Genomic DNA, 14,751 nt, shown 5'->3' with positions numbered 1-14,751 from the left:
AGGCCATAAAGATAATCAAGGACAACAACCACCCGAGCCACTGCCTGTTCACCCCGCTATCATCCAGAAGGCGAGGTCAGTACAGGTGCATCAAAGCAGGGACCGAGAGACTGAAAATCAGCTTCTATCTCAAGGCCATGAGACTGTTAAACAGCCACCACTAACATTAAGTGGCTGCTGCCAACACACTGACTCAACTCCAGCCACTTCAATAATGGAAATTGATGTAAAAAATGTGTCACTAGCCACTTTAAACAATGCCACTTCATATAATGTTTACATACCCTACATTACTCATCTCATATGTATATACTGTACTCTATCATCTACTGCATCTTGTCATCTTTATGTAATACATGTACCACTAGCCACTTTAAACTATGCCACTTTTATGTTTACATAGCCTACATTAATCATCTCATATATGCATGCATCATGCCTATGCATTATTTGTCACATACACATGTTTAGCAGATGTTAATGCGAGTGTAGCGAAATGCTTGTGCTTCTGGTTCCATCAATGCAGCAATAACCAACGAGTAATCTAACCTAACAATTCCACAACTACTACCTTATACACACAAGTGTAAAGGGATAAAGAATATGTACATACAGATATATGAATGAGTGATGGTACAGACCGGCATAGGCAAGATGCAGTAGATGGTATCGAGTACAGTATATACATATGAGATGAGTATGTAAACAAAGTGGCATAGTTTAAAGTGGGTAGTGATACATGTATTACATAAAGATGCAGTAGATGATATAGAGTACAGTATATATGAATACGTATGAGAAATAATGTAGGTTATTTTAACATTATATTAAGTAGCTGTTTATATAGTACTTTAGAGTATTTTTACTTAAGTACTTTACATCACTGTATACATTTGGTTGACAACTAAACCAAAAATCAGATTTCTTTTCCCATTGGAATTTGATTGTGCTTTTAGATCGTTGAAAGCATAGTTTAATATATGTGTTATCACTAACTTTTATCTGTCTTTCTGAGTGGGTGAATTTACTGTAGGTTGTAATCTCATTGGTCAATGTCTCTACCAAATATTATTATCTACGTTGAAATGACTTAGTGTGCCCCGTAGTGTGCCGAACAGGCCCAAATATAGGAGGGAATTAAATTGCCATCTTTATCTTTTTAAAAAAAGATCTGATATATTCACTCACTATAAAGAATAGGTCAACACACAGTGATTTGGTGACATTTCTAAATACTAATATTATCTGTTCACTATTAGAAAGTGGCTTTAGATCTTATATCAAAAGCGATTCAAATGGATTAATTTGGTCTTAGAGAATGGATAATAATGAACTTATAACCATTGCCTAAAACTAATTGAGAAAATAAATAAGCTTTAAATAGCACTCTTGCAAACATTTGACCAAAATACAATACCCATATCACCTTGGAATATACCCTTGATAACTCTAGGGGTGAGATAAAATAATTGAATTGAAGGATTCCACCTCACCTTTGTCACGTGTTCATATTTTTTATATTGAAGGAAAGGAGATCATAAAAACAGAAAACAGAAACAGTTAATTAGCTGTAGCACATCATCAATACCAGCAGGGGTCTACAATGATTTTCAAATAGAAAGTGTGTCAGTTTGAGGTATTCAAACCATGGACCTTGTATACTCAACCCCATTATGGATTGACTAGAGTCCAAGGCATATTTCTGATTGGTTGAAGCTAAACTCCTCAGATTTTTCATTGGTTGCTTGAGAAACCATGTGAGAGAAATATGCAAATTGTCTTAATGTGGCAGTTGAAATCACTGGCTCTCATGCATTGGGAGACTGAACTGCAGAGATAGCAAGAGGGGGGCGTGCCTGCTCAAAACTACTGACATCAACTTATGAATTCATGGCAAAATACTTGAACAAAACTTGTTTTGAAGTGTATTTTGTTCAATCATCTTTGTCTTGGAACCTTTCTCTACATTGTTGATTATATTTATTGAGTGCCACGAGGTAAGGATAATTAATTTGTATTTTTAATGTGGCTCTACAGTAGATATTTGCAGTTTAAGGCAATAACTCAATTGGATGGGTTCTCAATTTGTAAGCAGAATACCTTTTGTATTGATAATTTCACAAAGTTCTGGGTTTTCATTTAGATTTTAGGAATATCATGATCATGTGAGCTGAAAAGTCTATGGTTGGTCAATTAACTTGTCTGGTGAAGTAGTTGCAAAAAAACAATGTTGGCAGCAATGCAATGTCGTAAGACATTGAATTTAGTACTAGACATTGACATGTACAGTGGCAAGAAAAAGTATGTGAATCCTTTGAAATGACCTGGATTTCTGCATAAATTGGTCTTCAAATTTGATCTGATCTTCATCTAAGTCACAACAATAGACAAACATAGTGTGCTTAAACTAATAATACACATATTATTGTATTTTTCTTGTCTATACTGAATACATAATTTAAACATTCGCAGTGAAGGTTGGGAAAAGTATGTGAACCCTTAGGCTAATGACTTCTCCAAAAGCTAATTAGTCAGGAGTCGAACCTGGAGTCCAATCAATTAGATGAGATTGGAGATGTTGGTTAGGGCTGCCGTGCCCTATAAAAAACCTGCATAAAATTTGAGTTTGCTATTCACAAGAAGCATTGCCTGATGTGAACCATTCCTCGAACGAAAGAGATCTCAGAATACCTAAGATTAAGAATTGTTGACTTGCATAAAGCTGGAAATTGTTACAAAAGTATCTCTAAAATCCTTGATGTTCATCAGTCCATGGTAAGACAAATTGTCTATAAATGGAGAAAGTTCAGCACTGTTGCTGCCCTCCCTACGAGTGGCCGTCCTACAAAGATAACTGCAAGAGCACAGCGCAGAATGCTTAATGAGGTTAAGAAGAAGAAGAAGAAGACACATAAATCTCTGGAACATGCTGTTATCGAGTCTGTGATACGTAAAACACTAAACAAGAATAGTATTCATGGGAGCCCACCACGGAAGAAGCCACTGCTGTCCAAAAAAAACATTGCTGCACATCTGAAGATTGCAAAAGTGCACCTGGATGTTCCACAACGCTATATTATGTGGACAGATGGAACTAGAGTTGAGTTGTTTGGAACACACAACACTATGTGTGGAGAAAAAAAGAGAGCACACCAACATCAAAACCTCATCCCAAGTATGGTGGAGGGAGCATCATGGTTTGGGGCTGCTTTACTGGGGTTGCTTTGCTGCCTCAGGGCCTGGACAGCTTGCTATCATCGACAGAAAAATGAATTCCCAAGTTTATCAAGACATTTTGCAAGAGAATGTTAGGCTGCCTGCCTGCCAATTGAAGCTCAACAGAAGTTGGATGATGCAACAACCCAGAACACAGAAGTAAATCAACAGAATGGCTTCAACAGAATGAATAATGCCTTCTGGAGTGGCCCAGTCAGTCCTGACTTCCACCCGATTGAGATGCTGTGGCATGACCTCAAGAGAGCAGTTCACACCAGACATCCCAAGAATATTGCTGAACTTAAACAGTTTGTAAAGAGGAACGGTCCAAAATTCCTCCTGACCGTTGTGCAGGTCTGATCCGCAACTACAGAAAACATTTGGTTGATGCTATTGCTGCCAAAGGAGGGTCAACCAGTTATTAAATCCAAGGGTTCACATACTTTTTCCACCCTGCACTGTGAATGTTAACACAGTATATTAAATAAAAACATGACAACATATTGTTTGTGTGCTATTAGTTTAAGCAGACTGTGTTTATCTATTGTTGTGACCTAGATGAAGATCAGATCAAGTTTTCTGACCAATTTATGCAGAAATCCTGGTACTTTATTTTTTCTATTTCACCTTTATTTAATCAGGTAGGCTAGTTGAGAACAAGTTCTCATTTGCAACTGCGACCTGGCCAAGAGAAAGCATAGCAGTGTGAACAGACAACAACACAGAGTTACACATGGAGTAAACAATAAACAAGTCAATACAGTAGAAAAAAAAGTCTATATACATTGTGTGCAAAAGGCATGCAGGCGAATAATTAAAATTTTGCAGATTAACACGAGTGATAAATGATCAGATGGTCATGTAGAGATATTGGTGTGCAAAAGAGCAGAAAAGTAAATAAATATAAACAGTATGGGGAAGAGGTAGGTCAAATTGGGTGGGCTATTTAACGATAGACTATGTACAGCTGCAGCGATCGATTAGCTGCTCAGATAGCAGATGTTTGAAGTTGGTGAGGGAGATAAGTCTCCAACTTCAGCGAGTTTTGCAATTTGTTCCAGTCACAGGCAGCAGAGAACTGGAACGAAAGGCGGCCAAATGAGGTGTTGGCTTTAGGGATGATCAGTGAGATACACCTGCTGGAGCGCGTGCTACAGGTGGGTGTTGCCATCGTGACCAGTGAACTGAGATAAGGCGGAGCTTTACCTAGCATGGACTTGGAGATGACCTGGAGCCAGTGGGTCTGGCGACGAATATGTAGCGAGGGCCAGCCGACTAGAGCATACAGGTCGCAGTGGTGGGTGGTATAAGGTAATTTAGTAACAAAACGGATGGCACTGTGATAAACTGCATCCAGTTGCCTGAGTAGAGTGTTGGAAGCTATTTTGTAGATGACATCGCTGAAGTCGAGGATCGGTAGGATGGTCAGTTTTACTAGGGTAAGTTTGGCGGAGTGAGTGAAGGAGGCTTTGTTGCGGAATAGAAAGCCGACTCTAGATTTGATTTTAGATTGGAGATGTTTGATATGAGTCTGGAAGGAGAGTTTACAGTCTAGCCAGACACCTAGGTACTTATAGATGTCCACATATTCTAGGTCGGAACCATCCAGTGTGGTGATGCTAGTCGGGCGTGCGGGTGCAGGCAGCGAATGGTTGAAAAGCATGCATTTGGTTTTACTAGCGTTTAAGAGCAGTTGGAGGCCACGGAAGGAGTGTTGTATGGTATTGAAGCTCATTTGGAGGTTAGATAGCACAGTGTCCAAGGATGGGCCGGAAGTATACAGAATGTTGTCGTCTGCGTAGAGGTGGATCAGGGAATCGCCCGCAGCAAGAGCAACATCATTGACATACACAGAGAAAAGATTCGGCCCGAGAACTAAACCCTGTGGCACCCCCAGAGACTGCCAGAGGACCGGACAGCATGCCCTCCGATTTGACACACTGAACTCTGTCTGCAAAGTAGTTGGTGAACCAGGCAAGGCAGTCATCAGAAAAACCGAGGCTACTGAGTCTGCCGATAAGAATATGGTGATCGACAGAGTCAAAAGCCTTGGCAAAGTCGATGAAGATGGCTGCACAGTACTGTCTTTTATCGATGGCGGTTATGATAACGTTTAGTACCTTGAGTGTGGCTGAGGTGCACCCGTGACCGGCTCGGAAACCAGATTGCACAGCAGAGAAGGTACGGTGGGATTCGAGATGGTCAGTGACCTGTTTGTTGACTTGGCTTTCGAAGACCTTCGATAGGCAGGGCAGGATGGATATAGGTCTGTAACAGTTTGGGTCCAGGGTGTCTCCCCCTTTGAAGAGGGGGATGACTGCGGCAGCTTTCCAATCCTTGGATCTCAGACGATATGAGAGGTTGAACAGGCTGGTAATAGGGGTTGTGACAATGGTGGCGGATAGTTTCAGAAGTAGAGGGTGCAGATTGTCAAGCCCAGCTGAATTGTACGGGTCCAGGTTTTGCAGCTTTCAGAACATCTGCTATCTGGATTTGGGTAAAGGAGAACCTGGAGAGCCTTGGGCGAGTAGCTGCAGGGGGGGGGGGGGGAGCTGTTGGCCGAGGTTGGAGTAGCCAGGAGGAAGGCATGGCCAGCCGTTGAGAAATGCTTGTTGAAGTTTTCGATAATCATGGATTTATCGGTGGTGACCGTGTTACCGAGCCTCAGTGCCGTGGGCAGCTGGGAGGAGGTGCTCTTGTTCTCCATGGACTTCAGTGTCTCAGAACATTTGGGAGTTGGAGCTACAGGATGCAAATTTCTGCCTGAAGAAGCTGGCCTTTGCTTTCCTGATTGACTGCGTGTATTGGTTCCTGACTTCCCTGAACAGTTGCATATCACGGGGACTATTCGATGCTATTGCAGTCCGCCACAGGATGTTTTTGTGCTGGTCGAGGGCAGTCAGGTCTGGAGTGAACCAAGGGCTATATCTGTTCTTAGTTCTGCATTTTTTGAACGGAGCATGCTTATCTAAAATGGTGAGGAAGTTACTTTTAAAGAATGACCAGGCATCCTCAACTGACGGGATGAGGTCAATGTCCTTCCAGGCTACCCGGGCCAGGTCGTTTAGAAAGGCCTGCTCACAAAGTGTTTTAGGGAGCGTTTGACAGTGATGAGGGGTGGTCGTTTTACTGCGGATCCGTAGTGGATGCAGGCAATGAGGCAGTGATCGCTGAGATCCTGGTTGAAGACAGCGGAGGTGTATTTGGAGGGCCAGTTGGTCAGAATGACGTCTATGAGGGTGCCCTTGTTTACAGATTTAGGGTTGTACCTGGTGGGTTCCTTGATGATTTGTGCGAGATTGAGGGCATCAAGCTTAGATTGTAGGACTGCCGGGGTGTTAAGCATATCCCAGTTTAGGTCACCTAACAGAACAAACTCTGAAGTTAGATGGGGGTCAATCAATTCACAAATGGTGTCCAGGGCACAGCTGGGAGCTGAGGGGGGTCGGTAGCAGGCGGCAACAGTGAGAGACTTATTTCTGGAGAGTAATTTTTAAAATTTGTAGTTCGAACTGTTTGGGTATGGACCTGAAAAGTATGACATTACTTTGCAGGCTGTCTCTGCAGTAGACTGCAACTCCTCCCCCTTTGGCAGTTCTATCTTGACGGAAAATGTTATAGTTGGGTATGGAAATCTCAGAATTTTTGGTGGCCTTCCTGAGCCAGGATTCAGATACGGCAAGGACATCAGGGTTAGCAGAGTGTGCTAAAGCAGTGAGTAAAACAAACTGAGGGAGGAGGCTTCTGATGTTGACATGCATGAAACCAAGGCTTTTTCGATCACAGAAGTCAACAAATGAGGGTGCCTGGGGACATGCAGGGCCTGGGTTTACCTCCACTTCCAAAAGGTTCACATACATTTTCCTGCGACTGTATATTAAGGTTAAGTAAAGTGCATAAAGATTAATTGTGTGTTTAGATGAATACTCATTTGATAATGAACTTATTTGGGGCGGCAGGGTAAGAGTGTTGGACTAGTAACCGAAAGGTTGCAAGTTCAAATCCCCGAGCTGACAAGGTACAAATCTGTCATTCTGCCCCTGAACAGGCAGTTCAGGGACACTGTTTCTTGGCCGTCATTGAAAATAAGAATTTGTTCTTAACTGACTTGCCTATTTAAAAAAAATTAAGAGAACCTCAAAAGATCTTAAGAAAAAATATCCAAGCACTTTATTAAAACACTTTCTGTTTATTCCCTCTTTCCTCAGGGTGTTCCACATATTCAATTCATCAGCAATGCCAGGCCCTGTTATGCCTGTAGATATTGCTATGCAGATGTACATCACACACTCTCCACCTCTCCGGAGCTTCCTCAGCTCCTATGAGAACTTGAGGGTCAAGAACCGGGAAAACCACTACAAACCCCTCCGGCCCTGCATTAGCTCCCAAAGGCCCTTGGAGGCCCAGAAGAGCCCCAAGACCACCATAAAGATCCCCAAAGGCAAGAAGAAAGTGGTCTTTGCCGACTCCAAAGGCATGTCCCTCACAGCCATCCACGTCTTTTCAAAGTTCGATGAAAAGCCTGTGCTCTCCGACTTACAATTTGACCTTACAGACCTGGAGAATGCCAACATGCAGTTGAAGATCAGCACCATGAGAAGCCTGGTGCTAGACTTCCCCCAACCCGCTGCAGACTATCTGGCCTTCCGGAACCGGCTGTTGAAGGACTCTGTGTGCCTGGAAAACTGCACACTGCAGGAGAGGTCACTCACAGGCACTGTGAAAGTCCGAAACCTTGGCTTTGAGAAATCTGTCCAGGTCCGGTTGACTGTTGACTCATGGAAAACCCACACAGACATTGACTGCACCTTCATAAACAACGTCTACAGTTGCCAGGACACAGATACATTCACCTTTGTCTTCGATCTGCCAAGTTACGTGCATCCTTATAATAAAGTTGAATTTTGCATATGTTTCAAGAGCAAAGACCAGGTTTTCTGGGACAATAATGATGGGGAAAACTACATGCTCAAACCCATTGGGTGGAATGGAGAGAATGTGCAAACACTGGCCAAAACCATTGTTGAGCATAAGAAACCAGCAGAGCACAACAATGGTAATAAACTACTGGAGATGGAGTTTGACCAGTTTGGAAGTCCCCGTTTATCAAGTGGACTCTTTCCTGGGTGGCAAAGCTTGGGCAGAATTGAGAATGGTGCCAACTACTGGTGAAATTAGGAAAGACTTTCATCTGGTGTGAAATAGCAACTGAAGACGTATAACAGGGATGGACTTGGATGGAGCAGGGTGATATAGATGTAGGATCTTAATTAGAGCCAGATTGCTACAGCAGGAAAATAATCATGCACCAACAGGAAATGTGAATTAGTATGTGGATTATAATTAATGGACATTTTTATAGGAGTTGGTCCATTTGTCATAAAGGAAAATCAAATCTGAAATGTCTAAGCGGAAATTAAAAACTTTTGTATTTTTTAAACCTCAAATACACTACAAGTTTTAAAGTTACTGCATTGCAGGACAGTTATCTTGCAACAGGGTGATCAAATTAAGATCCTACATCTGTAGTAGTGACTTAACTTACTGTATATTAAAATGTCAATAGCTGCTTTGAATGCAATGAAGCATATCAAGAAAGAAGGTATATGGAAATATGGACCATGGCTAGATTTTACTACTATTTGGTTACCATTGAGACACTTTCTAAATATGATCAGAGGCAATTAATTTTTATTTTATTTGACATGTGATTCTTGTGTAAAGCAGTTTAGTGCCTTATCAATATTGTGCCTGTTATAAAACAAAAGCCCATTGAAACTTAATTTTGACAATCTGTAACCAGACATAAGCCCATTTTGGAACTTAATGTAAGCATATGCACTGACTGAGATGAACATGCTGATTTCCATGCATAGAGTATGTGGTGAGATTGGTACCAATAGGATGTCCTTCATATTGAAGGGTTAGACTGGTACCATCCATCTGGGGGGGAAAAATAAACGTAATTCAATCAAATATGAATTTATGTGAGATTTAATAGTACAGTAAATCATACAAATTATAAAATGCTGCACACTGCTGCTCATGCTCCCAGGTGATTTTATTATAACAACATTTCAACCCTTAGTTCTTCATCAGGCATCCATAGCCCAGGTATTGGTGGAAGGTCATATAAATAGGGGCAGTACTCAGTGACATCACCTCCTGCAACAGCAGGTAAAAATATATAACTTAGGTTCCCAATATCAACATTCAATGTATCAAAATATATGACCATATGCAAGGAATGTGATCAATATTTACGGTAATATAAACTCAGCAATGAAAGAAACATCCCTTTTTCAGGAGGATCCTGTCTTTCAAAGATAATTCATAAAAATCCAAATAACTTCACAGATCTTCATTGTAAAGTGTTTAAACACTGTTTCCCATGCTTTTTCAATTAACCATAAACAATTAAGGAACATGCACCTGTTGAACGGTCGTTAAAAGACCCTAACAGCTTACAGACGGTAGGCAATTTAGTTCACAGTTATGGAAACTAAAGAGGCCTTTCTACTGACTCTGAAAAACACCAAAATAAAGATGTCTAGGGTCCCTGCTCATCTGAGTGAACGTGCCTTAGGCATGCTGCAAGGAGGCATGAGGACTGCAGATTTGGCCAGGGCAATAAATTGCAATGTCCGTACTGTAAAACACTTAAGGCAGCGCTACAAGGAGACAGGACGGACAGCTGATCATCCTCGCAGTGGCAGACCATGTGTAACAACACCTGCACAGGATTGGTACATCCGAACATCACACCTGCAGGACAGGTACAGGATGGCCACAACAACTGCCTGAGATACCCCAGGAATGCACAATCCCTCCATCATTGCTCAGACTGTCCGCAATAGGCTGAGAGAGGCTGGATTGAGGGCTTGTAGGCCTGTTGTAAGGCAGGTCCTCACCAGACATCACCGGCAACAACATTGCCTATGGGCACAAACCCACCGTCACTGGAACAGACAGGGCTGGCAAAAAGTGCTATTCACTGACGAGTCGCAGTTTTGTCTCACCAGGGGTGATGGGCGGATTCACGTTCATTATTGAAGGAATGAGCGTTACACCGAGGCCTGTACTCTGGAGTGGGATCGATTTGGAGGTGGAGGGTCCATCATGGTCTGGGGCGGTGTGTCACAGCATCATCAGACTGAGCTTGTTGTCATTGCAGGCAATCCCAACGCTGTGCGTTACAGGGAAGACATCCTCCTCCCTCATGTGGTATCCTTACTAATCTGGTGCAGTCCATGAGGAGGAGATGTATTGCAGTACTTAATACAGCTGATGTGGCACCGTCATAGGATGCCACCATGATACTGACTGTTGCTTTTGATTTTGACGCCCCCTTTGTTCAGGAACACATTATTCCATTTCTGTTAGTCACACGTCTGTGGAACTTGCTCAGTTTACGTCTCAGTTTTTGAATCTTATTTTCATACAAATATTTACACATGTTAAGTTTGCTGAAAATTAATGCAGTTGACAGTGAGAGGACGTTTATTTTTTTGCTGAGTTTTTATCTACACAATATTCAATTAGTTTTTCCAAGAAAGTTTCCCTTTTCTCTGTGGATATTCAGATTCGACCACAATGTCTCGCACGTTTAGGGGTCTTTAAAGACCATATGCGGGGGTTATTTATAGATGGGTTTCAATTGTGGGTCAGTATCAATAATGTACCACTACTTTTTGATATTGTCCTTAAATGCATTCCCCAATTGTGAGTATTGGGTGAAGCATGAGGGGACACGTTCTGCTTTTTATTTTTCCTTTTGGTTGAAGGCTTTCCAACTGTGTTAGCCCTTCAAAACATTGGCATGTTTTACCCACTTGTCTTTGTACCCCCTTTCCTTAAACCTTCGTGTGAAGTCAGTGGTCTGTTTCTGGTAAGAAGCATCAGAGCTGCATATTCTTCTGATGCGTCTGAATTGACTTAATAAGTGGACCTGGAGGGAAGCTGTCACCTCTAAGGAGGGTATTCCTATCCATATGTTTCCTTTTGAGATCTGTAGAGAGGGAGGTTTTGTCCTTAATAACCATGACATCAAGAAAACTGATTTTGGATAGGTCATGGTTAATGGTGAAAGGAACGTGCTCATTCATAGATTTTAGATAGGCATGGAATTCCAAGAGTTCTTTCTGGGTCCCAGGGTTTCACCATTTTGTGAATCCCTGGGCGATCTCTCTCCCCCACGTATACCCGAGACTCTATTGATTTTATTAATTTTGTGCAATCTGTGGACCATATACCAGAAAATAATATTCTGTGTATTGTGGACTTGACTGAACTGGTACTAATCTTAAACTATTTTCTCTTCAGAGGATAATTTTTCTTCCAGACCAAAGGAACAACGATAGGCAGCACTATGGCTCCTAATTTTGCGAACCTCTAGAAATGTTTGAAAAACAGGTGGGGCTGAATCCAGAACTTAACGCCTTTCTCTCCAATATTTTCCTAAGTCTGAGATATTGGATGATATTTCCCCTTCATTCAAAAACTTTGATAATTTATCATGGATAAGAGACTTGAATTGATCATGTGAAATGAATGGAGGAGAATATAACACAATAGATCTGGTAAAAGAAAATTCAAAGATAAAAACAACTGTCTGTTTTTACCATCTTTAAAATGCAAGAGAAAGGCCATAATGTATTATTCCAGCCCAGGTGTAATTTAGATTTTGGCCACTGGGTGGCAGCAGTGTATGTGTAACGTTTTAGACTGATCCCATGAACCATTGCATTTCTGTTCAGACTGCCCAAATGTGCGTAATGTGTTTATGAATAACTTTTCATGTTCAACATTGTGCACCCTCCTCAGACAATAGCATGGCATTCTTTCACTGTAATGGCTACTGTAAATTGGACAGTGCAGTTAGATTAACAAGAATTCAAGCTTTCTGCCAATATCAGAAATGTCTATGTCCTGTGAAATTGACTTGTTACTTAAAACCTCATGCTAATCGCATTAGCCTACGGTAGCTAAACAGTCCCGTGGAAGGGACACCGATACTGTTCGGTCAGTATTACAGAACTGTGCCTTGTTATGGATCTATTCAAAGTTTATCTGGGCGATTATGATTGTTTTTCTAATTTCTTTAAGAGCAATTTTGGTGTGAGTGTTAAGAAGTGGTGTGGCTGACGTGAGCATGAGTCTGAAATATATATGTACACTACTGTGAAAAAAGGTATGCATCTCAGTGTGCACTTGAATGTGTGTTTAAAGTGCATGTGATACTTTTAGAAATAAAATATTGTGCAAACCGTTCATGATCCCGAGTCACTTTTCATCACCTCTTGAGGGGTATGCCTCTATGTTATGCCTAATAAGGCAAAGTGCTCCTCTTGTCACTGACTGTGAGCAGAACTTTCTATTGACAAACGTTAAACAGATGACTTTGACGATGAGGTATTGGAGAGGGTTGAAGTCAACTCCCTACTACAGTCTCCCCTTTTGGGTAACCCCTAGAATCCTTTACACCTAGGCCAGCAGCATGACACACAAATGCTTGTTGGCCGCTCACATGCCAGAGGAGTGCTGAAACTCAACACCCGTCTTGTGACACCTTGGCATAAGGGCAGTGTGGCTACACATAGACGGAAATTACATACAGCATTAAAGTATTTATTTTAAGACAAGTAGTTGCAGTGTGTCTTTGGTTATTACATATACAATAGCAAAAAAAGCCTTAAATAACCTCTTAAATGTAGAGGGGAGAAGGATAACAGAGTTATATTTTCATCACTCTCTTCTTTCAGAGGTGGTTATATGTCCATGCATTATTGTCAGTGGAACGTAAATGAAGGTGTTCTCAGACTCCAGACAGATTTCTGTGCAGACTCATACCCTGCAGGATATATAATAACTTCTTTGCCTCAAATAGAAAGAGCCCCAGGACACGTCCGCTCACCAGTCCCTGAATGATGGGCAAAATACAAGTGTTTTCATTTCCTGAAACGATCTGAAAAACAAATTCTCTACATTATGGACAATAAAATACACTATACATACAAAGGTTGCTGTTGCTGACAGGTGTGTAAAATTGAGAACACAGTCATGCAATCTCCACAGAAAACATAGGCAGTAGAATGGCCTTACTGAAGAGCCAAGTGACTTTCAATGTGGCACCGTCATAGGATGCCACCTTTCCAACAAGTCAGTTAGACAAATTTCTTCCCCGCTGAGCTACCCGTGTCAACTGTAAGTGCTGTTATTGTGAAGTGGAAACGTCTAGGAGCAACAACGCCACGTTTGTGAAGTGGTAAGTCACATAAGCCCACAGAACGGGACCACAGAGTGCTGAAGCACATAGTATATAGAAATGGTCTGTCCTCAGTCGCAACACTCACAAGTGAGTTCCAAACTGCCTCTGGAAGTAACGTCAGCACAATAACTGTTCGTTGGGAGCTTCATGAAACGGGTTTCCATGGCCAAGCAGCTGCACACAAGCCTAAGATCACCTTGCGCAATGCCAAAAGTCCTCTGGAGTGGTGTAAATGCGTTCTCTGAAGTGATGAATCACGATTTACCATCTGGCAGTCCGACGGAAGAATCTAGGTTTAGCGGATGCCAGGAGAAAGCTACCTGCCCCAATGCATAGTGCCAACTTGAAAGTTTGGTGGAGGAGGAACAATGATCTGGGGCTGTTTTTCATGGTTCGGGCAAGGCCCCTTAGTTCCAGTGAAGGGAACTCTTAACACTACAGCATAGAATGACATTCTATACGATTCTGTGCTTTTGGGGATGAGAATGTCCCATGCACAAAGTGAGGTCCATACAGAAATGGTTTGTCGAGATCGATGTGGAAGACCCTGACTGGCCTGCACAGTGCCCTGACCTCAACCCCATCGAACCATGACAACATGTAACTCTATTCCACATCAGGTAACTGATGTAAGAAGTAGAATCAGATTTTAAAAAACAGGTGAAAATACACCTTATGGAACAGAGGGGACTAGCACACACACTCTACACACACGTATATTGTTATATTGTTGTATGGTGGTAGTATACATTTTGTATTGTAGATACAGTTGAAGTCGGAAGTTTACATATACCTTAGCCAAGTACATTTAAACTCAGTTTTTTCCACAATTCCTGACATTTATTCCCGCTCAGCCCAGTCAAAACTGTTCGCTGCTCTGGCCCCCCAATGGTGGAACAAACTCCCTCACGACGCCAGGACAGCGGAGTCAATCACCACCTTCCGGAGACACCTGAAACCCCACCTCTTCAAGGAATACCTAGGATAGGATAAACCAATCCTTCTCACCCCCCCCCCCCCTTAAATGATTTAGATGCACTATTGTAAAGTGGCTGTTCCACTGATGTCAGAAGGTGAATTCACCAATTTGTAAGTCGCTCTGGATAAGAGCGTCTGCTAAATGACTTAAATGTAAATGTAAATGTAAATTTAATCCTAGTAAACATTCCCTGTCTTAGGTCAGTTAGGATCACCACTTTATTTTAAGAATGTGAAATGTCAGAATAATAGGAGAGAGAATGATTTATTTCAGCTTTTATTTCTTTCAT

The 14,751-nt window shown here is 41.8% G+C and overlaps 1 protein-coding gene across 1 annotated transcript; it reads left to right on the top strand.

Annotated features, from left to right (window-relative positions):
• Positions 1 to 7,443: 7,443 nt before the first annotated feature.
• LOC135512276 (protein phosphatase 1 regulatory subunit 3C-B-like) lies at positions 7,444 to 8,539 on the top strand. Its single transcript, XM_064934124.1, has one exon. The coding sequence runs from the start codon at positions 7,453 to 7,455 to the stop codon at positions 8,386 to 8,388; it is 936 nt and encodes a 311-aa protein (XP_064790196.1). The 5' UTR covers positions 7,444 to 7,452; the 3' UTR covers positions 8,389 to 8,539.
• The last annotated feature ends 6,212 nt before the right edge of the window (positions 8,540 to 14,751 follow it).

Source organism: Oncorhynchus masou, chromosome 24 (genome assembly GCF_036934945.1).
Source record: "Oncorhynchus masou masou isolate Uvic2021 chromosome 24, UVic_Omas_1.1, whole genome shotgun sequence".
NCBI lineage: Eukaryota > Metazoa > Chordata > Actinopteri > Salmoniformes > Salmonidae > Oncorhynchus > Oncorhynchus masou.
This window is presented reverse-complemented; position numbering and strand designations above follow the sequence as displayed.